This window comes from Mesoplodon densirostris, chromosome 18, assembly GCF_025265405.1.
Source record: "Mesoplodon densirostris isolate mMesDen1 chromosome 18, mMesDen1 primary haplotype, whole genome shotgun sequence".
NCBI classification, from domain to species: domain Eukaryota; kingdom Metazoa; phylum Chordata; class Mammalia; order Artiodactyla; family Ziphiidae; genus Mesoplodon; species Mesoplodon densirostris.
Window position 1 is genome coordinate 30,838,299 of NC_082678.1, and position 23,780 is coordinate 30,862,078.

General features: G+C 44.8%; 1 protein-coding gene across 1 annotated transcript in view; it reads right to left on the minus strand.

Annotated features, from left to right (window-relative positions):
• LOC132479207 (uncharacterized) overlaps positions 1–21,830 on the minus strand; it is a 68,003-nt gene extending 46,173 nt beyond the window's left edge. Inside the window, 6 exon segments of the mRNA XM_060082777.1 lie at positions 7,523–7,556; positions 7,558–7,627; positions 19,942–20,177; positions 20,293–20,389; positions 20,600–20,772; positions 21,217–21,830. Of these exon segments, the coding sequence (XP_059938760.1) occupies positions 7,523–7,556; positions 7,558–7,627; positions 19,942–20,177; positions 20,293–20,389; positions 20,600–20,772; positions 21,217–21,830 (1,224 nt within the window).
• Positions 21,831–23,780: the final 1,950 nt, after the last annotated feature.

Genomic DNA, 23,780 nt, shown 5'->3' on the forward strand with positions numbered 1-23,780 from the left:
GAGATTGAAACCTGGTCTGGGAAGATCCCACATGCCGTGGAGCAACTAAGCCCGTGTGCCACAACTACTGAGCCTGTGATCTAGAGCCCGTAAGCTGCAACTACTGAGCCTGTGTGCCACAACTACTGAAGCCCGTGTGCCTAGAGCCTGTGCTCTGCAACAAGAGAAGCCACCGCAGTGAGAAGCCTGCGCACTGCAACAAAGAGTAGCCCCTGCTCACCACAACTAGAGAAAGCGGCATGCAGCAACAAAGACCCAATGCAGCCAAAAATAAATAAATAAATAAATAAATAAATTATTTAAAAGTAAATTGGGAAAAAAAAGTGAATCAGGGGACTTCCCTGGTGGCACAGTGGTTAAAAGCCCCCTGCCAAGGCTTCCATGGTGGCACAGTGGTTGGGAGTCCACCTGCCAATGCAGGGGACATGGGTTCCCCCCAGTCTGGGAAGATCCCACATGCCACGGAGTGGCTGGGCCCGTGAGCCATGGCCACTGAGCCTGCACATCCAGAGCCTGTGCTCCACGACGGGAGAGGCCACAACAGTGAGAGGCCTGCGTACCGCAAAAAAAAAATAAATAAATTAAATAAATAAAATAAATAAAAACTGCCTGCCAATGTAGGGTACATAGGTTTGAATCCTGGTCTGGGAAGATCCCACATGCCATGGAGCAACTAAGCCAGTGCACCACAACGACTGAGCCCACATGCCACAATTACTAAAGCCTGTGCACCTAGAGCCTATGCTCCACAACAAGAGAAGCCACTGCAAGGAGAAGTCTGTGCACCACAATGAAGAGTAGCCCCTGCTTGCCACAACTAGAGAAAGCCGGCCCATAGCTAATGAAGACCCAACGCAGCCAAAAATAAAATAAATAAAAATTAATTAATTAATTAATTAATTTTAAAAAAGTGAATCAGCATTGTAGTAGAATCCTGAGAGCAGAGGAAACACAGAGGAGTATGTTTTTCCTTTACATGGACACTCAGAGAAGTGAAATAGCTGGGCCACAGCTGAAAATTTACTAAATATTGCCAAACTGAATGCCCAAAACAAAAACAGTTGTAATACAATTATACAGGAAGGAAGAAGGAAAGAAGATAGCAGAAAAAAGGCAAAAAATCCAATCTAATACACACACACACACACACACACACACACTCACTTGGAAAAGAGGCCCACTCCTTCCATGGACTTTACATTGTGCTATGGACTCATGTCCCCCTCCCCCATTCATACCTTGAAGCCCAACTTCCAATGTGACTATATTTGGAGATGGGGCTTTTGAGAGATTATTAGGGTTAGATAAGGTCATAAGGGTGGGCCCCTTCAGATGGGATTAGTGGCTTTATAAGAACAGAAATAGAGATATCAGTCTCTCTCTCTTTTTTTTTTCTTTTTGGCCACACCGTGAGGCTTGCAGGATCTCAGTTCCCCAACCAGGGACTGAACCCGGGCCACGGTAGTGAAAGCCGGGAATCCTAACCACTAGGCAACCAGGGAACTCCCAGTCTCTTTCTGCCATGTGAGGACACAGTAAGAAGGCAGTCATTGCAAGCCAGGAAGAGGGCCTTCACCAGCAACCCAGTCTGCCGGCACCTTGATCTTGGAGTTCTCAGCCTCCAGAACTGTGAGAAGTGAGTATGTGTTGTTTGAGCCACCCAGCCTGTGGTATTTTGTTACAGCAGCCTGGGCAGATGAATACAGGCTCCAAGGCAGTAGATACTGGGGTACTTGTGACCAACCGGTCTGGTTACACTGGGGCCTGGGCACAAACCAACCTGCAGACAAAACCCGTGCAGAGGATCCCATTTAAGTGGTAGCTGCCCCCAGGGGCTGCTTCTCTGTGTCCTCTGCCCTAACTTCTCCCCTTCCCTCAACTCACACTGCCCACAACTTTTGAATCTGCACCATCCTTATTTTTTAATGCTGCTATCCTAGTTCAGGTAGTTTTCATTCTTAACTAAAACTACGACCTCTTAACTGGTCTCCTTAATCTCCTCCCTTTCTGATTCACTCTACACTGTGAGTTGATTTAAACAGCTAACTTTCTAAAATGGAAATCAAATCACAATAGTTGTCATTATTTGAATTCTGAAAATATTCCAGCAAGATGGATTTTTTTTTAACTTTCTTTTTTTTTAATTTTTAATTTTTTGGCTGCACTGTGTGGCTTGTGGGATCTTAGTTCCCTGACCAGGGATTGAACCCAGGCCTGCAGCAGTGAGAGCATGGAGTCCTAACCACTGCACCACCGGGGAATTCCCAAGATGTATTTTTTTTTCGGTACGTGGTCCTCTCACTGTTGTGGCCTCTCCCGTTGTGGAGCACAGGCTCCGGACACGCAGGCTCAGCGGCCATGGCTCACGGGCCTAGCTGCTCCACGGCATGTGGGATCTTCCTGGACCGGAGCATGAACCCATGTCCCCTGCATCGGCAGGCGGACTCTCAACCACTGCACCACGAGGGAAGCCCCAAGATGGGTATTTTTATAGATGGGGAAACAGAGGCTCAGTGATGGCCAATACCTTAACCTACAACACAAAGCTAGTCAATGGCAAAGCCACTCATGACTATAACCTTCTCTACTGCCATAGAAGAATATAAGCTTCTCAGTACAATATTCACAGCCCTTCGAACACAGGCCCAGTTTGTCTTTCCAACCTCATCTCCCACCAACATCCCTCACGATCCAGTCCTTACAGACTACTTGCCATCCTGGAAGCCCGATGTGCACTTCTGCATCTTTGTGCTTTCTCGCAGTGCTTGTGAATTCTGCCTTAATGACCTTCCCAGTCTCCACCCGGGAAGTTCTGCTCATCCCTCCAGGTTCCAGGACTCCTCTCTCAGAGCCAGTTCCCTGGGCGGAGGCCATCCCCACTCCACTGCGCTTTCAGGTTACTGTGGACCTGTCTCTCTCGGAGAACTTAACACGATCCATCACAGTCAGGGGCAATCTGCCCACCTCACTCTGTCAGAGCTCCTCGGGGCAGAAGCCAAGTCCTTCTCACCTTTGCATTCCCAGTTGCAAGCACAATATATGACTCACAGATATTTACTGAATGAATAAATGGCACCATGGCTAACACAAAGCTCTGTATGTGTAAAATCCTGCTTCATAAATGGATATATCGCCAAGTTCCTTTAACTAACTTGCTCTCCCTGCCCATATGTGAATAAAAGTGTTCAGTTTATGGCAACTGGATTTAAGCACAACGTGGGGGTTCATCTCTATGAGAGGAAGAAGGAAAGCCCACCTGTGTGTGCCTTGGTTCTCAACACCAGCTGTGCAGCCTGGCTGTAGGGAGCGTGAGGAAGAAGCGACAAAACACACAAGAGCATGTGGAGTATTAGGGGCCCAACGAAAACTCAGCTGCTTCCTCTCAGATGTCAGGAGAGATCTGAACTCCAGGAGAGTCAAGAGAACACTTGATATCTGACAATCCTAAGGTCACTAAGCCTCCAAATAATTTAGAGTTTTAGCAGTAATTTACCTCAACAAAATAAGATCTAATGCAATAAAGGACCAAAAAATTCAGCACCAGCTCTTCTGCCACCTAAGAAGGGGAGGAATGGCCTTTACTCAACTGTGATGTACAAACACAACCATCTTATCTCATCTATATAGGGACCAGGGCAGAAAGGCCTTCAGAGGCCCTGTTCACTACTTAAGACAGTTGCTTAAAAAACAGTGGGTATTCTCTCCACCCAGAACTATCAGTAACTGCAGAAATAACCAACCTGAAAGCCTAGTGAGTGCAGCTAACCTTGCTCCATACTTCATTGCATCCAGCAGTTGAAATGCATTTTTCAAGCATGACATTCCTATAAAGTCAGAACTGTCTCCACTTTACAAGTGGGTAATTTGAGAGCCTGAGTGATAGACTTGCCAAGGTTGCAAAGAGTTTAAGGTACGTAAAACTTCCAATCTTGATTCCAACCTCTCTTCAACCATCCTTCTATATGTACATCCTTCTATATATATCTGGTTCTTTAAATCTGACCTGAAGACTTGATAATACATTTGACTTTGATGGATTATCCTAAGTGGGAGATCAGCTCCAGTAAAAACTACAGGCTGAGCGAGAACTGAATGGTACTCATCTTAGTCTGATCATTCAGAAATGACAGGAAAAACAAGACCCAGAAGCCAGGAAGTCTATGGCATTTATAATTTAATCTAATAATTTATTTCAACATATTTTGTCCCCATCTCTCTGGAAAGAGGTGCTTTCCTGCCTGGAGCTGCTGGATGGCTTTATAAGGCTGTTCTCTTTCCTCTGCAACCTGACGCCCATTTACCGACACCGAGATACGTTACTAGAGAGTAGAGGTCAGCTCTGAAGAACTCAAGCGACCAGTCATCCTTCAATCGATGGGCCTTCCCCTAAACAAGCTGACGTGCGGTAATGGCGGACTCCCCAGGTCAGGTTGGCAGGTGGAATTACACACCAGATATGGACTCTGTCAAGAGACACTCAGGAGAACATGTCATGGCCATGCTGGCTACTTTCGGATGGTTGTCTCTCCATATCTCACAAACCTCACTTGATGATCTACTTAGACAGATTCACAGACAGGACATGTGCAGGGGTCCTGAGTGCACCTGACCTGACCAGCAGGAAAGGGCAGAGGACCCCAGGCTCTGGAGCTGGACTGCTGGGATCAAATCCCGATTTAGTCACTTCCAGGCTTTGCGATCTTTGTTTCAATTCTTTGTGTCTCTTTGTTCTTCATCTGTCAAATCAGGACCCTACTCGTTAGGGTGAGAACACAGCGAGAGAACATGTATGGAGAGCTTAGAACAAACAGGCCTGGCAAACAGTAAGTGTTCAATAAATGTTAGCTATTATTATTATTAACTAAGAAAGGGGGAAAGCAAAGGGAAATGTGCTACATTTCTTCTGTTTTCTCTGCTTCTACCTCCCTCTTTGAAGTGACCCTGATTTGCTTTCTTAACATGAAATCATGAAGCCTTTTGAAAATATTTGCTCTGTGCAACATGAAGCACAGTTAATGATTACTTCATAAAAACAACAACAAAATGGCCAGTGTTGATGCTCCTTTGGGAGACAGCCTGCAAGTGAAGGTCAAGTCTGCTCTCCTGTGCTCCTGGAAGAGCTCAGTCATTCACAGGCTCACAGAGAAATGTAAACAAGGTGGTTAAACTTTGTGAAGGTTTGTTAGCTGGCATAAACCTCAAAATGAACCTAAATGAGTGTTCCCTTGTTTTAAAATCATCTTTGGGACGACTCTGGTGGCGCAGTGGTTAAGAATCCGCCTGCCAATGCAGGGGACACGGGTTCGAGCCCTGGTCTGGGAAGATCCCACATGCTGCAGAGCAGCTAAGCCCGTGCACCACAACTACTGAGCCTGCGCTCTAGAGCCCACGAGCCACAACTACTGAAGCCCATGGGCCTAGAGCCCGTGCTCTGCAACAAGAGAAGCCACCACAATGAGAAGCCCACACACCACAACGAAGAGCAGCCCCCGCTCACCGCGACTAGAGAAAGCCACATACAGCAACAAAGACCCAAAGCAGCCAAAAATAAATAAATAAAATAATCTTTATGGCCTGAAAAGGTAAAAAAAAAAAACAACTACACTTTTTTAAGTACATAAACTATTCTGACACCAGAGGAAAGAAAAAAGGGAGGAAGAAATGGACACAAACAGCAAGTCCATGTGAGAAGAAAGGGCATTTTCCAGGCATAAGCTGACTCTCGGTGAATGAGGAAGAGTACTTATCTGGCTCAATCAGAAAAAAAAATCTTTCCACTCTAATGGCTAAGGTAGTAGCAGCAAAATCAGAGAACAGACATTTGATAAGTGTGAGCTGTCATAAGTGAATCTGAAGCAGAAAGGACTTGGTATTTTCTAAAGTACTATTGGTCTCAGAATTAGAAGGTGTTGAAGGGGAGGATTGTCACCCCAGATAGAAAGGAAGAAAACAATGAAAACCAACAACAACAACAACAACGTTTTTTAATTAAAGCTCCAGATGGAAGAGTCACCAGATTAACCTTCCTGAAAAACAAACAAACAAACAAACAGATAATTTCTCCAGGGCACATATCTGTCTAAAAACTTTCAGTATTCCCCAGAGCCTACAGGAGAGAGTGGAAAACGTCTCGAGGTAATGGAGTCCCCACCTACCTTTCCAATCTTGTTTCGCCATCAGGAAAGGTCCACTCCCACCAGACTGGCTTCCTCATTTGTTCCAGGGGAGGAACAAACCATGCTCATTTCAGCTTTGTATCCCCAGCGCCTATCACGGTACCTGGTCCACGGTAGTTTCTCAGTAAATGGTAGCTGATTCAACAGAAACGTGAATGCTTTCAGGCCTGTGCTCTGCACCTCACTCCTGGGAAGCCCCTTTCCCACCCGCCTCGTGGACACCCAGCCATCCTCCAAGGCCTTGTTCTCCACACCAGCACTGAAGCATCTGCCCTTGCCACTCCCCTCCCCCACTCCCTATTCCTACAGAATCCCATCCCTTCGGGCCTTGTGTGCTGCTGAAACAGTTCCTGTTCCTATGTTTTGTCTGCCCCACTAAACTAGGAGTTTCTGGAGAAAGGCAGGATATTTTGAAGCATGAGAAGCAGTGGAAATGTTGTGGATCTCTGGCTAGGCAGATCTAGTTAGGTGACTTTGGGAAAACTTTCTGTAAAGCACTTCGAACAGGGCCCAGAACATAGTATGCACTTCATATAATGCTATTACCGCTGTTCACCTCTCAGAAACTCAGTTTTCTTGCAACCTCACTTCTCTCACTTACAAAATGGGATCCTCTGTCAGGTGTGTCTTTGTGAAGATTAGGAATAATGCCTGAGAAGTCTCTAGGGCCTTCCTTAGCACACAGCAGCCACTCAATTGCCATATGGAAGCTATTATTACAAAGCCTCAGGCTGGGTGCAGAGAAAATGCTCCATAAACATTTATGGAATGAGTTGAATGAATGGAGAGAGAGACAGTCTGATAGCAGATCAGATATCAAGGGGAACTTTTTGAGTCATTCATTCAACAGATCTTTATTAAGGGCTTATCATAATGTCCCAGGTTTTGTCCTGGGTGCTGGGATGCAGCAGTAGGACAGCCCTTGCCCTGTGAAATGTACCTTCTGATGGGGAAGGCAGATAATAAACAGGAGGAGACAGAGAAATAAACGCTTATATGGTATGAAGTGCTATGAAGAGGAACGAAAAGCGAGGTGAGGGCCAGATAGGGGCTGGGCAAGGGCAGTCTGCAGAGGTGGCATTTAGGAAGAGCTTCAGATCCCTAGGAGAGCTGGGTTTTGTGAGCTGTCCTCGCCCTCAGGCAGACTCTGTACTTTTCCACGGGGCGGCCTCTAGTGCCAGGAGACCCTGATCCATCAAAGAGGCTGCAGTCTGGCTCCCAGGGCCCCTCTCAACTCAGACCAAACTACAAACACTGCTGAACCAGCAATTACAAACTTATTTTGACAAGACCATTTGACTTGGGCCACTTAGCCCCGCGTGGATGTAAATGGATTACAATCATACTGCAACTCGTCTGTTTCCCAGAAAGTTCAGATCGCAGGTAGCCTTCAGGATGAATTGAATCAAACTCCTCTCCTCCCATAATGAAGTGGCTGGCAAAATAGCTTCCTAGAGGGCGAGAGACAGAAAAATCAAACAGAAACCAGTCAAACTAAGCCAAGTGAAAAAGCTGATGCGGAAAAAAAAAAGGTTAACCCTTCAACAAACAATTAGAGCAATTTCTAACCCTAGGAAAATTTTCTTCTATTGATTGGGGATAATGGCACAAAATAAGCAAAATCATAGCAGCGAGAACCCAAGATACCAAATATAAAATAGATCACCGTATTCCTTGTGACATTCTTAATTGAATCTTTACCATGATCTGCCTATGATACCATGAAGCAAAAGACCAGAAGGCCCAACAATGCACCTGAACATATAATGTATGAACATATCTATGTTATATATATATATAGAGATAGATAGATAGATAGATAGATAGATGTTAATGAACATATATATGTGTTTTGTTCCTGATTTTTTTCCTTACACTGGAAGCTGTTATTCTTTGTTCTCCACCTATTCAGGAATCTTATATGCAGGTATCAGCATGCATACACACATATGTTTCTTTACCTAGATTTTTCATAAGCCAGCTCATACCTATACACAGAAGTCTCAGCACCTACCTACTTATGTGTATACCTCCATAACCCTCTACAATGAAGGCTCTTTGTTTTTCATATTTGTTTCAAAATGATTGTTTAATAGGAAAATACAAATTTAAATAATACTGCCCCAGGCTTTACCTACCAACTACCACATAGATTATGTAGTTTAATTGGACAGGTTTAGTGCTATGAAAGATATAGACACATACACAAACCCTAGTCTCAAATTCATTAGCAGTGCTAATGGCCAAGGTTACAGGGACATCAGTCACACAGGCTCTCTTTGCCCCACCTTGACCAGCCAGGAGGCAGGGATATTTACAACTCTACACTAACCAGATGCAATCAGCAGTCAGGGTCAGAATCCCCATCTGCCTTATCCAGATAGAAGGAAGAACCGTGCCAGGATGTGATGGCACTAAGTCACCAAGGGAGGCTTGGGTAACACTGCACATTCCATCTGGGAACACTTTCCAAATCTGATGATTAAACGAATGCTTCTCATAGAATGGATAAACAACAAGGGCCTACTGCATAGCAAAGGGGACTATATTCAATACCCTGTGATAAACCATAGTGGAAAAGAATAGAAAAAAGAATGTATGTATATGTATAACTGAGTCACTTTGCTGTACAGCAGAAATGAACACTTTGTAAATCAACTATACTTCAATTAAAAAAATGCCTTTTTTTAAAAAAATAGGTCTTTATTGGAGTATAATTGCTTCACAACACTGTTAGTTTCTGTTGCACAACAATGCGAATCAGACATACGCATACATTTCCCCATATCCCCTCCCTCTTGAGCCTCCCTCCCACCCTCCCTATCCTACCCCTCTAGGTCATCACAAGGCACCGAGCTGATCTCCCTGTGCTATGCTGCTGCTTCCCACCAGCCAACTATTTTACATTCAGTAGTGTATATACATCAATGCTACTCTCACCCCAAGTCCGCAAGTCCATTCTCTATGCCTACCTCTTTATTCCTGCCCTGCAACTAGGTTCATCAGTACCATTTTTTTTAGATTTCATATATATGCGTTAGCATACAGTATTTTTTTCTCTTTCTGACTTACTTCACTCTGTATGACATACTCTAGGTCTATCCACCTCCCTACAAATAACTCAATTTCATTTATTTTTATGGCTGAGTAATATTCCATTGTATATATGTGCCACATCTTCTTTATCCATTCATCTGTTGATGGACATTTAGTTTGGTTCCATGTCCTGGCTATTGTAAATAGTGCTGCAATGAACATTGCGGTACATGTCTCTTTCTGAATTACGGTCTTCTCTGGGTATATACCCAGTAGTGGGGTTGATGGGTCATATGGTAGTTCTATTTTTAGTTTTATAAGAAACCTCCATACTGTTCTCCATAGTGGCTGTACCAATTTACATTCCTACCAACAGTGCAGGAGGGCTCCCTTTTCACCACACCCCTTCCAGCAAAAAAAAAAAAATGCTTCTTAAGCCACATTTCTATAATCTAATTCTCCCACAAAGGCAAGCTGTTCAAAGTGAACGACTCCTACCATAACATACTTTATCGATGCTCTCATATACCCAAGTTCTTAGATTAATACAAAGAACTTATGAATCGGCAAAAGTCTTCTTTATGTGTTATATGGCTCAGGTAAATGTTTCAATGTTTAAGGTATACAGCAAACTCTTAAAAAATGAGATTCAGCAATTTCAGCCTGTGAAGAAGCCACAGCAAGGAAGACAGAGAAGAAAGTTCTAACAGAAAAATGGAACCAAATGTTCATTTTTTGGATTTTCTACACATGGAGCTGCTTTAGTCTAGAAACATTTATTAAACAAAACAACGTGGATAAAATCACTCGCCACAAAGTGAGGCAATTCTTTAATTAAATAACAAGCAGGAAAACATTATTTGAGAGTAACAGCAGCCAAAACCAAAGCAATCACTGAGGAACCCTTGAAAGTTACCCATCAAAACGAAAACACACACGGCAGCCATCTGCAGTGATACAACAGTGCGATTCATCATTTAGGAAAGCTTAATTATCAATTATTTATGTCTAGCACTTACTAGCCCTATTTTCCACGTGCATAATTTATAGAGAGGGGAGGTGCCTAGTTGCCATAAGCAGATGCAGCCATCTCAAAGAATTTGTCATTTACTGTTGAACCTTAGTAAAATATATTTTTTATACACTAGACATTATACATTTATTATACATTAGGTGAAATTAGAAAAGGGAAAGATGTTCACATTGATGGATGGATGGCTTGCCCAAATCATGAATAAAGAACCAGGAGAAGCAGGTTTGGTGTCTGGAGTGGTACAGGTTGAGCTCAGTGTGGGACACGCTGAGTTTCCAGTACCTGGGAGCAGTCAGGTGGTGGATGTGGGGACAATGAAATCCACGGAGATTTGATCCTAGCAAGAGAAGAGCACTAATGGCTTCAGGGTTAAAGTGTTAAAGATGACAGTGTTCTATTGGAAATGCCATTCTGGGGGGAGCTGTGACATTAAAAAGAATTATCCAGAAAGCAGTGCAGAGCTAACTGTAGCATTAGAAATCAAGAGCACACATATACAAACACCTAAACTTAAGGTCAATAATCCGCAAATGTAAAGGGGAGTTTTCATTTCAGAAGCGTCAATGCCACGTTCCTGGGAAAAGCTGATCTTCCTTGGTGCACTCAAAATAGAAATGCCTCATCAGGTAAAAGGAAAATTAAACTTAAGACAACTGAAATTTTGTTTTTTCCTCTCTTTGAAATGCACCTCACTAATAACCCCAGTTAGACTAGAGGGAGAGCAAACTTGCTATCTGCAGCCTAGCTAAAGCATCCTGCCTGTGTGCCCAGGCTGCCCAGAGGTGTGGATCAGGGCACAGTGACCTAGAGCAGCCACATCAGCAGATGGGAACACCAAACACACTAAAAATCCTTGAAAAAAATGCCTTCTGGACAATTTGCACACATTTTTTGCTTCTTAGTGTGAACTGCGCTCTAAAATCAGAAATGGCAGGGGAAAAAGAACTGCACTAAAACACTTATTTGCTTGTTTGCTAACAGGAAAAAACATATGACTAGTAGATAACCTGCAAGCTTTCCGTTATTAGTTGGCTATAATTTCTTAACCAAATTATATTTAAAACATAAGGTATGAGTGGGAGGGGAAAAGGGGAATTCGTGTTTAATGGGTACAGAGTTTGGTTTGCAAGAAGAAAAAGTTCTAGAGATTTTAACACTAATGAACTGTACATTTGAAAATGGTTAAGATGGTAAGTTTAATGTTATGTATTTTTACCACAATAAAAATAAATATCAAGAAAAAAAAACAACCATAATGTGTGGCCCAGAATGACCAGTGCTAATACAATATTTTTTCAGTATTTTAAAAAAAGTATTAAAGAAAAAAAGGTATCCAGACAAACAAAAATCAAATTACTTACAAGGGAAGAAAATTACACTAGTACTGTTCTTCCAGATCAGCACTGAACAAAAATACGCTAACACGGGTCTTCCCTGGAGGTCCAGTAGTTAAGACTCCATGCTTCCACTGTAGGGGGAATGGGTTCAATCCCTGGTCCTGGAACTAAGATCCCTAATGCTGCGTGGCGTGGCCAAAAAAATATATATGTATACCATGAGCCATAAATGCAAGCCACATATGTAATTTTAAATTATCTAATAGCCACATTTTTAAAAAGTAAAAATAAGCAAAATTAATTTGAATATATTTTATTTATCCCAATGTTGGATATCCTAATATCCCAATATGTCCAAAATATTATTTCAATAGGTAATCAATATAAAAACTTTTAAGGAGCTAGTCACATTCTTTTTTCAACTATCCATGAAGAAAAATACAACTATTTGTTACTCAGCAAGAGAACAAAGAGAAAAATCTTAGAATTCACTAACTTAAATAATTTACCCAGTGAATTAAGATATTAGGGCATATTCCTAACATCACAATGAAATTCAGTGTTGCTCAGTGAATTCCAGAATTTATGTCTGTCCCAGTGAGATATTCTGACATTTGCCACCAAACCACTATGTATTATCACATCATGCAATAAAGGGCAGTTAAACATCCTTCCCATCTTTCTACAATTCTGTATTTAAAGGGTACCCTAAATGTTAACAAACAGAAACTCTAATTTTATTCTAATTTCAAATAACTTTTCTTTCCAAATCTATGATATTACTGAAATATGTTGGTCTACAGAAAAAGGGTTAGGGGGAAAAACTCAACTGTTTAGGCCTCTAGGTTATAGCAATTTATTTATTGTCATGGCATGATTCCAAATAAAAGGTTTTAAGGTTTTTGAAACTTTATATTTTATAAAACTAACAAAATTCAAAGACGCTGAGTAAGCAATAAAATTGTGATAATTTGTATAGAGTAAAAGATGAAGCAAAATATATTTTGGATTTGAGTCACTATCTCATGCTAATTGGGAGGTTTTATTTTTGTTTGTTTTGTTCTGTTTTGCGGTACGCAGGCCTCTCACTGTTGTGACCTCTCCCGTTGCGGACCACAGGCTCTGGACGCACAGGCTCAGTGGCCATGGCTCACGGGCCCAGCCACTCCACGGCATGTGGGATCTTCCTAGACTGGGGCATGAACCCGTGTCCCCTCCATCGGCAGGCAGACTCTCAACCACTGTGCCACCAGGGAAGCCCTAATTGGGAGCTTTTATTGCAAGATCTCTAATCAATCTTCCCTCCTTTTGGTATTTTTTTTAAAAATTGAGGTCACGGTAAAATAAATTAGATATCCTGCCTATAAGTGAAAAATACTAATCTTCACCTATCTATTTTTGGACCAATGGAGTTATATCCTTGATTATTGTAGAAAATGGAATTGTACTTAAAAATAACTTCATAGAAAATTAAAATATGGGGAAAAATTTAAAAATAAATAAAAAGAGGCTTCCCTGGTGGTGCAGTGGTTGAGAGTCCGCCTGCCGATGCAAGGGATATGGGTTCGTGCCCCGGTATGGGAAGATCCCACATGCCGCGGAGCGGCTGGGCCCGTGAGACATGGCCGCTGAGCCTGCGCATACGGAGCCTGTGCTCTGCAACGGGAGTGGCCACAACAGTGAGAGGCCCGCATACCGCAAAAAAATAAATAAATAAATAAAAATAAATAAATAAATAAAAAGAAAAGGAAATAAAAAGAAAAAAATAAAATATGGAAAAACTGGCTATGGAAATCCTATTATGTTTTCATATATTTGAAAAATCTTCATCTACATGGCATTTCAATAACATACTTTAAGCTTAAGGTCACAAAAATAAAAGGAAAGTAACAAAATTGTATTTAAGCACCTCTAACTGCTCAAGTCAATTCTAATGCTACAGTGCTGCTTTTGTTATTCATGTTTTTAACTATTTAAAAAAATTATACAGACTTCCCTGGTGGTGCAATGGTCAAGAATCCACCTGCCAATTCAGGGGACACGTGTTCGAGCTCTAGTCCGGGAAGATCCCGCATGCTGCAGAGCAACTAAGCCTGTGTGCCACAACTACTGAGCCCACGTGCCACAATGACTGAAGCCTACGTGCCTAGAGCCCGTGCTCCACAACAGTAGAAGCCACCGCCATGAGAAGTTCATGCACCACAACAAAGAGTAGCTCCCGCTTGCTGCAACTAGAGAAAGCCCGCGCCCAGCAGCGAAGTCCCAACACAGCAAAAAATAAATAAATAAACAAAATTTAAAAATTATATAAGTAATACATGTCTTTGACAAAATAAAATACAAAGAAGTACATAATTTGAAAAGTGATAATCTGGGCTTCTCTGGTAGTGCAGTGGTTGAGAGTCTGCCTGCTAATGCAGGGGACATGGGTTCGTGCCCCGGTCGAGGAAGATCCCACGTGTCACGAGGCGGCTGGGCCCATGAGCCATGGCCGCTGAGGCTGCACATCTGGAGACTGTGCTCTGCAACGGGAGAGGCCACAACAGTGAGAGGCCCACGTACCACGAGAAAAAAAAAGTGATAGTCCAACACTATGAAAGGTAACTCCATTATTAACAATCAGTTTGCAGCCTTCCAGATTTTCCTATACATATATAAACACATTCAGGGTTTCTGATTTGCTTTATTTTGATATTTTACCTAACTGGGATATTACTCTTCTTGATCTGCATGTTGCTTTTTCTCCTAATGTACTGTAGGCATCTTTCCATGTCTGTACTTAATGGATTGACCTCATTGCCTCATTTTTTTTTTTTGGCCCGCTGCGAGCAGCTTGCAGGATCTTATTTCACCAACCAGGGGCTGAACCCGGGCCTCAGCAGTGAAAGCACCAGAGTTCTAACCACTGGACCGCCAGGGAATTCCCGACCTCATTGTTCTTAATGACTACATAATAACCACATCTTGGGCTTCCCTGATGGCGCAGTGGTTGAACGTCCGCCTGCCGATGCAGGGGACACGGCTTCGTGCCCCGGTCCGGGAAGATCCCACATGCTGCAGAGTGGCTGGGCCCATGAGTCATGGCCGCTGAGCCTGCGCGTCCGGAGCCTGTGCTCCACAACGGGAGAGGCCCCAACAGTGAGAGGCCGGCATACAGCAAAAAAAAAAAAAAAAGGAATTTTGAAATATGTAGATATTTTACTTTTTTTCTTGTTTTCTATCTTAATTGCATCACTGTCTGAGAATGTACTCTGTATGATTTAGAGCATTTGAATTTGTTGAGACTTGTTATATGGCCCAGCATTTTCATAAACATTCCATGTAGACTGGAGAAGAATTTGTGATCTGCAGTTGTGGCTGCAGTATTCTCTATATATCTATTAGGTAAGGTCTGCTTATCCAGTTGTTCAGATCTATTTCTTACTAGCTCTCCATCTGCTTGTTTTAACAGTTACTGATATATGCATCTTCCACTGTATTTGTAGATTTTTCTCTACCTTCTTGCAATTCTGTCCATGGTTTTGCTTTCTATATTTTGAGGCTATGTGTATTAGGCACACACAAATTCAGAACTGTTATGTCTTCTTGGTGAATGAAGCATACCATCATTATGAAGCATCCCTCCTTACTTCCAGTCATGCTTTTTTGCCATAATGCCTACTTTCTTTTGGTAGTTTTTGCATGGTTTGTCTTTTTAAATTTTTGTTCTTCTTTCAAAAATTGTGGTGCAATGCACAATTTACTGTCTTAACCATTAAAAGTTTTAAAAATTGTGGTAAAATCTCTGTTAACATGAAGTTTACCATTTTAGTCATTTTAAAGTGTACAGTAAAGTACATTTACATTGTTCTGCAATTAATCTCCAGAAGTCTTTTCATCTTACCACACTGAAGACGCTATATGTGTATCCAGGTAACAATTCCCCATCCTTCCTCCCCACCCCCTGCTTGGTAATCACCCTTCCTACTCTCTAAGAATTTGTCTACTCTAGATGCCCTCGTACAAATACAATCAGACAGTTGTTTGTTTCTCGCTGCTGGTTTATTCCACATAGCACAATGTTGTCAAGGTTCATCCATGTTGTAGCATGTGTAGCATTTCCTCCCTTTTTAAGGCTGAGTAATATTCCATGGTGTGTATATGCCACATTAAAAAAAATCTGTTCATCTCTTGATGGACGCTTGGGTTGCTCCCACCTTTTTGTGATTGTGAATAATGCTGCTATGAACATGAGTGTTTAACATCTGTTTGAGTCCTTGCTTTCAATTCTTTTGGTTATATACCCAGAAGTGGAAGTGCTGGGTCATATGGTCATTGTTTAATTTTTTGAGAAACTGCCATAATGTTTTCCATGGTGGTCGCACCATTTTACATTCCTACCAGCAATGCACAAGTATTTTAATTTCACTACATCTTTGCCAACACTTGTTATTTTCTGCTTTTTGTTTTTGTTTTGATAACAGTTGTCTTAATGTGTGCGAGGTGATACTTACTCTGGACTTAAGTTGCTGTCAAAAGCAAAGGAACTTAGGGCACAAGGACCCCAAACCTTAGAATCACCTCCCTGTTCTGTCTACCCCTGACAGTTTTCACTCTTATTAACCCACCAGATGTTTCCAAGCAGATGTTTTGAGGAATACATTGTCTATTTTGTTTTAGTAGTCCTTAGTGGGAGGGTTAGTCTGAATTATCTGGACCACCATCACTTCATTTCTGTATTTCAAAAAGAAATGAAGTGGGCCTTAAAGGTAGAAGGAGAGTAGGAGTCCATGGATTTAATATTTCTTTATTTTTTAACCCACGTTATTTCCCACGTCTCTATTTTAAGTAACCTGGAGTAGATATCCTGGCTGAGTACTCACAGTAGCTCACATTAACAGGCAGTGAATTTTTTGTTTAGATTAAGTGGGAATAAAAAGAGAAGAAAATACATGGAAGAAAAAGGAGTGGAAGAAGAAGGGGAGAGAGAAGGAGAACCTAGAGGGATAGAGATGGAGAAGGCAGAAAAGCGGGAAAAAGAGAAAGATGAAGCAGGGAGAACAGAATTAAAGGAAGCTCCATTTAGTTTTACCAAGACCTGTAGCCAGTGCTTCTGTAGAAATCCAGAGTTACTACTTGTTTAACAAGCAAACAAAAAATTCCTTTCACATTGTCCTTTCCTTGCCAACCATTCACTTATTTTCATGACTGGTGGTGGAAAAAGGAAACTAATTCATTCACTCAACAAATATTTATTAGGTACCCACTATATGCCAAGCTCTGTTCTGGGCACTGAGGAGAAACAAATAAACAAATCCTACACAAGCCCTTGCTCTTACTGAGCTTCTGTTCTAGTGGGCCACTGTACCCAAGGAACAGTGATTGAGGTGCTAAATGCTGTAACAAACAGTTCACAACTTCTCAGCAGGTTAACATAATAAAGGTCTGTTGTCTGCTCAGATGAGAGTCCTTGCATGTATTTTTGGTCATGCAGATCTGCCCTGCTCATTCAGAGTCACACTTCTGCTTCACGTCTATTGGCAAGAATTAGTCACATGGCCGCAAAGGCAAGGGCATGGCTGGGAAATGTAGTTCCCAGTAACAAACACAAGTCTTTGGTGACCAGCAAACTGATTCTTCACATGGAAAGATACAGACAGAAACTGAATAACAAATTATTTATTACTTTAGGAGGTGATAAATGCTATGGGAAAAATGCAGGAAAGTAATAGAGTGTCTGGGAGCGGGGAGTATTGAAAATTTAAATAGACTGGTGAGAGACGGACTCACTGGGCTGAGCAAAGCTTGAAGGAAGCAGAGGCGTGAGCCATGTGAATATAGGGGAGACGGTGTGACTGGAAGAGGAAACACTCAAAAAGGAGCCCATTATGGCTGAAACAGAGCCAGCGAAGAGAGGCAGGAGATGAGGTCAAACAAATCAGAGGCAAATCGTGTGGGACTCTAGATTTATCCTCTGAATGAGATGAGAAGAAATCAGATGGGTGTGAGCAGAGGAGAGCTAGGATTCGATCTGCACTTTATCGAGACCAGTGTGGTGGCTACGTTGGGAATACACTGAATGGGGGCAAAGGGAAGGAGATAAAAGTGCATGGGACCAGAGTGGCAACAATGGAGGTGATGAGAGATGTAGGTTGCTAGATACAATTTGAAGGCAAAGCAGGATTTGTAGATGGATTGAAGATGGAGTTTGAGAGAAAGACAGGAGTGACTGTGGCCTGAGCAATTAAGAGATGGAGCTAGGGAAGACCATGGTGGAGCACGTTTGTGGGGGGAACTCAAGAACTCACTTCTGGACATGTTGAGCTTGCGACGTCCATGCGAGTTTCATGTGGAGACGCTAAAAAGCTGCTGGACTAGGGTCTGAAGCTCAGGAGAAAGCCCTGGGCTTGAGCTACAGGTTTAGAGTCCTTTTTCAGGGTAAAGACGCTATTCAAAGCCTTGAGACTGAACGAGAAGGGCAGGCAGTGTAGTTGAAAAAGAGAGACCCAAGGACTGAGCCTTAGGTCTGGACAGAATAAGATGTGGCCATTGCTGAGGATGGGGAGAAAAAGTGAGGGAAGGAAGCGGGCATGAGTGGGGAATTATTTGGGGCTGTGGTTCATCAGATCAGAATCAAAATGGAGCACCATTAATGGTGACCAAGGGGTCTGTTTCCCCACAACTCCACTCCTACCTGCCTGCATCTAGCTGTGTACAATCCCAGTGGTCTGATGATGGGCAGGGCCGTCAGCTGCTCATTCCATGCTTCTGCACTCTTTCACCACCACCCCTCGCTCTCATAAAGGTTTGGTCATTCATTCAACAAATCTTTACTGAATGCCTATATATGTGCCAGGCCCTGAGTGAACAAGCTAGACAAGGCCTGTGCCCTTATGGAGCTTATACTCCATAAGGGGGCTGGGGCAGATAATAAACAATCAACAAATAGACAAACAAGAACATTCCTAATCCAGGGTAAAAGAATAGAGAATGCCCTGCTTTGGTGAAGGGGATCATGAAAATTCTCTTCCAGGAGGGGACATCCAAGCTGAGACCTGAGCGCTAAAAGGATGATGGTCATCAGATCTGGGGGTCAAGGATCTGGCTGGAGGGAGGCTTGCAGTGCTGCAGGGGAATGTTGAAGGCCAGTGTGCTGATCATGGTGAGGAGCCCCCTCACATGGGACCTTGTAGGCTATGGTTAGGAATTTGGTTTTATTCTAAGTGTGACGAGGACACCTCGCATGTGTTTTAGCAGAGGACTCACGTGACAACATTTCACAGACCTCACTGGGTTGGTCAGATGGAGAGCAGACAGTAGGGGGCAGAGTGGAGGCAGCGAAAGGAGTTAGGAGGGTTTTCTAGCTGAGGCCACAGGTGGCGTCTTGCACTAGGATGGGCCAGGATGCACGTTGTCTTGGACGAACGGGTGGGTCAGGCAGTCATACATATATCAAGCACTTCTCTGGGTCCAGGCATATGCAAGGCCAAGAAAAGCACCTCCTAAAGAAACATGGGCGAGGTACAGTCCTTGCCCTCAGCTTACTGAATGCTGAATTACAGGAAACTCAGACCACACATATTAAGGTGCTGGGTAAACAGAAAGCAACCAATAAGTCAGTGCATAGGAGGGGCTGACTAGGTGCAGAAGGGGGACTGGAAACAGTAATTGGCTACCGCGTAAAGGGGAGACTTTGGAGCCTTCTCCAGACGGGCGGGGCGGCTCATTTTCCAGCGGGCAGTGGCAGAGGGTCGTGAGGAGCGCTGCCTCCCCGCCCCCAGCCCACGGCCCCGCGTGGCGGGGCCTGAATTGTCCAAGAACTTGGCTCCGGGCTCCAGTTTCCCAACTCACTCGGAGCTCAGAGAAGCGGTGACTCAGGTGAGGGCCCTCATGGCATGCCGCGTTCTCAGCCGGCCTGCAGTGACTCGCCACCTCGCTCCCTCCCTCACCGCTGACCCCGGGCCAATCCCTTAAGGAGTCTACACCCCACTCTTCTCACTTGGCCGGGACAATTGCCTGGTGGAGTTTTTAGCTCCCCGGGGGCAGGGCTTCTGTCAGCAACCGTCCAGGTTCCTCGAGAGAGCCTTCTCCTAGGGGCTGGTGGAGCGTAAAACCGTTGGGTGGACCCGAAGGCCCCAGGCCCTCCCCGTGCACCGAAGGAGGTCTTTAATGCCTGTGTATTCTTCTGATTTCAGAGCCTTTCAACAGCATTTTATACCGAATACAATTTCGCAAGTTTTGGTGTCATGGAGGAATTTTCCCTTGGACACCTCTTGGTCAAAATTTGCTTGGGGGAAACAAAACAGCAACCAGAGTAGGCCCCCAAAGTCTGCAAAGCAGAGACCAGTGGCAATGGGAGACGAGAGTGTGGCGGACTGACCAACGGGCCCCGAGGCAAGGGGAACACCGCGCGAGGGCGCGGGCTGAAGCTCTGCTCGCCCGCGCAACGGAACGTGGGCGGCGAGAATCGCGAGGGCGCTCAGCTCCCCTGCCGCGAGCCCTCGGGCAGGAGCAGAGGCCCAGGCGGCGGGCGTGGGCTGCGGGGTCGCTCGCCTGGTTCCCCGGCAGGCATCTAGGCGCCCCAACTTCCAGCGCGCCCCGTCGCAGCCAGGCGACCTGAGCAATCCCCAACCAGCCTTGGGCCAGAGTTCTGCCCGCAGTCCTCTGCTCGCCCTGGCGCCGGCGCTCACCGCCCGGCTGGGACGCAGCAGGTGGACTGCGGCGGGCGCACCCTCCTTCCGGCCCCGGCCCCTCTCCAGGACCCTCCCTTGAGCCCTTGCGCGCCTCTGCTCCCCGGCCAGAGCTCGCTATCTGTGCCCCCGAGTTACCTGCCTCAGGAAGTCCCAGTGCGCAAGCAGCCCGCACTGTAAAAGGGTGGATTCAGCAGAGCCCAAAACCACATTTCTAGGGGATGGTTGGGGTCCCCATCTAAAGGGTCGCAGATCGCATTACCGGCCGAGGGGAGGAGACAGCGGAAGGGAGAGTCAACAGGGGTAAAAATTGCTTTTCGCTTACTACTCCCCCTCCCCCTCCCTTACGCGCTGCGATGCCGGTAGGCTCGGGGACACTGTGTCCGCCCAGGTTCCGGAGCCCGAAGGCCCCGGAACGGTTTGGCAGGACAGAGGCATCTTTCCATACGCGGATGCTGCATTCAGAGCGCCGGTTGGCCTGCAGGGCTGTGGGGCTCCGGGGCCCCGAGGGCGACCCCCGTCTGCCCGGGGGCGGGAAGCAGAAGCCCGCCTCTGGGCACCGAACATCTAGAGCAATAACAGACGCATAAATAAATCAATGAGTGGCTCTTTGCTGCCAGCAGCAGGGAAACCTCGGGCTGATTAAATGCAGACGCGGGGTGTCTGCCAGGACAGGAGGGCGGCGGGGTACAGGGAACCGGCGTGGAGGAGAAGGGTGGGGGGAAGGGAGGCCGGGACAGGAGCGACGGGAAAGACCCAAAGCCACGTTTTTAAACATGGTGGGGGGATTTTAAAGGAAAACAGTACGGGGGAGGTGGGGACAGGGCTGCCGGCCTCTGGGCCTTCGAGCCACCCGGGGCAACTTTCCAGGTGGGAGGTGCGGCCCGAGGGGCGGTGCCGACGGCGGGAGGCGGGAGTCCGAGGCCGAGGGAGCGGGGGCGGTCACTTTAAAGGCTCTTTCTTACCCATAATGCTTTGTGGGGGCGTTGCCATAGTGGATCCAAGATGGCGTAGAAAGTAATGAGAGGTAAGTCCTGAATTCCCCCTTCTCTGCTGCTGGGACCGCTCCGCGAGCTGCCGGAGCCCTCCGGTCCTGCAAGTCCCGGGAGGGTCGGCCCCGGGGCCCAGACGGCCCGCAGCGGGGCCTGGGAAGCGGGGCTCTTCGAGGCGAGGCCCGGACGCTGGGGCTGTTTACAGCTTCTTTCCCTCCCTGGCCCCCTTCCCCTCCGGTGGGGGCCGCGGAGCCCTCGGCCCAGGCCGTGGAGGGGGCCTCGCAGACCCCGGCCGCGAGCCTGCGGAGGTTTGTCCAGCCCACGGCACTCCAGGAGGGGGAGTCGAGCCGCCTTGCACGCTCCCCTCCTCCGGGTCGCGGGTGAGGGTGGGGACCGTGCAGGCCTCCCACGCGCCGCTCGATTGCCCCCTCTGGGCTCGGACTTCCACGCGGGGTGGGGCGTGGGCCGGAGGGTGAGCGCGGGGAAAAGTGGGTCAGGGGTGCACCCCTCCCTCCCCCGCCGAGGGCTGTTGCCTGAGCTTCACTTTCTTTACCCCCTTTCTCCGCCCCCTCCTCGGAAATTCTCATTGGCCCACAAGCACATCAACAAAAACAAAAACAGAGGATCCTTTCCTGGAGATTCCTTCAAGACTTCCCTTTTCTTGAGCTAAGGGACCGCAGTTTTATCTAAGGAACTTTGATTGCTCTCCCCCCAAATTATTTGAGCCTCCTGCACCCTCCCCTTTGCTGAGGATCGTCCAGCCAGGGTTGGAAATCAGGGTCTTAGGATTCTTCTTGGATTGAGACCCTCAGGTTGTGTTTGACACTCAAAATTGTTGTTCCTTCACCCTCACCACTTACACTTTTCAGGCAAATCGTTAATAGATGTGTAACTTCAGAGACAGTGGATTCCTAGAGTTGGGCGGGGGGAGGGGGGAGGAAGGCGTCGTCCTGGCTAGTTTGTTCTTAATTTTGCCCTCTCTTAAACTCGTATGAATGGATTTCTTCTCCATCATCTCTTCTTTTTTCTCCTTCTTTTTCATTTGATTTTTTGAAAGTAAGCTCAGTCAGATATGACATTTTTATGTTTGGATTTTAAGAACACTTTATAATTATTCTTTTCTCACACAGAGAGGAAATGTTTTTGTTTTAAAGTAAAGCAAACAGACTCATTTACAAAGCTGCATACTGTACCATTTTGGTAACTTTTTCCATTTGAAATTTATATGCCCTTTCACTTCAGGCTGATAGAATGTTTGCTACATGTCTCTTACTGGTGTTGTCTAGACACATTTTACTTTTCTGTTTATCTCAGGAATTGGATGAAGTCATTGATGACTAAAGAACTACAGTGCTGGTGAGATGTGTAAGGTGAGACTGCAGTTAAAAATGATTTACCTTTTTTCCTTCTTTATTTTAATCAAGTCATGAGGGTGAGACTGCAACTAAGTAACTTGATGGGGCCATCTTTATTTCCAAATCACTCACTCAGTCAAATGGGAGTAGAGGCAGGGCTAGATTTGGAAAGGACAACTGTGTCAAGTATACCAAACTTTTCAGCTACTGGAGCTTATCCAGAGCCAAATGTTATTTGCAGCCATCCTTGATTAGTATCTTCACCAGGGGTAATTATAGTTTGCCTATTTAAATTCCCTTGTGTAACTTTAATTGAATGTCTTAATTTTATCTGTGCTTTGGTGTCCATCACTTAGTCTGCATTGAGTGTTAGTGATTGTGTATGCGGCTTTTGTGTGTCTACAGTTTGTGGGACTCGTGTAAAGTACACCCTTTGCATTGGAAAGAATGATTTCAGGCAAATCCTGCTTTTATTTTCTGAAAAATGGAACAGTGCTTGGCTCTCTCATAATTATTTGGAAATAAAAATGATAGTGTTGCATTTTGGTTAGGTTATTAGGGATAAGACTGGCTTGTCATTATCTTCTGGTCACATGTAGTGTGTGAATTCAGAGTGTTGCTTTATTTAATCTAAATCATAAGGCTTTGGATTTATAGAACATTATGAATACAGGGTCAATGAACAGTCAGTATTCTGTACTGGTGAGAAGGAGAGTGTTGCTAATTTTACATTCTTCACAAGCAATTTTCTCAACTTTAAAAATATATCTTTTTATTTTTTTATTTTAGTCATTGTAGATGTACTATACTACAGTGCACGTGAGTGTGTGTGTCTGTAAAATATTTTACTATGGTTTATTGAGAAAATGTAAGTTGTTATGGTAGATTGGTTACTGCAGGGTTTTGTTTTTTTTTCCTTTAACAAATCTGAGTAGCCTTTGAATTTTGAAATTCACTCACAAAGTTTTCATCTCTATCACACATCTGTTTAAGAAGAGTAAGCTGTGCTTTATTTTATTCCAGATTGAGGCATACAATTGACATTTTTGCCTTAAAAAAAAAACTTGGGAGAGGAAGGTGGACATAAACCAAGATCTTTTTGTAAGTGCACACACCACATTTGCTTGTGTTTGAAACTCAGAAGTGCTTGTGTGTGTTACATATATTTTTATTTTTATTCTT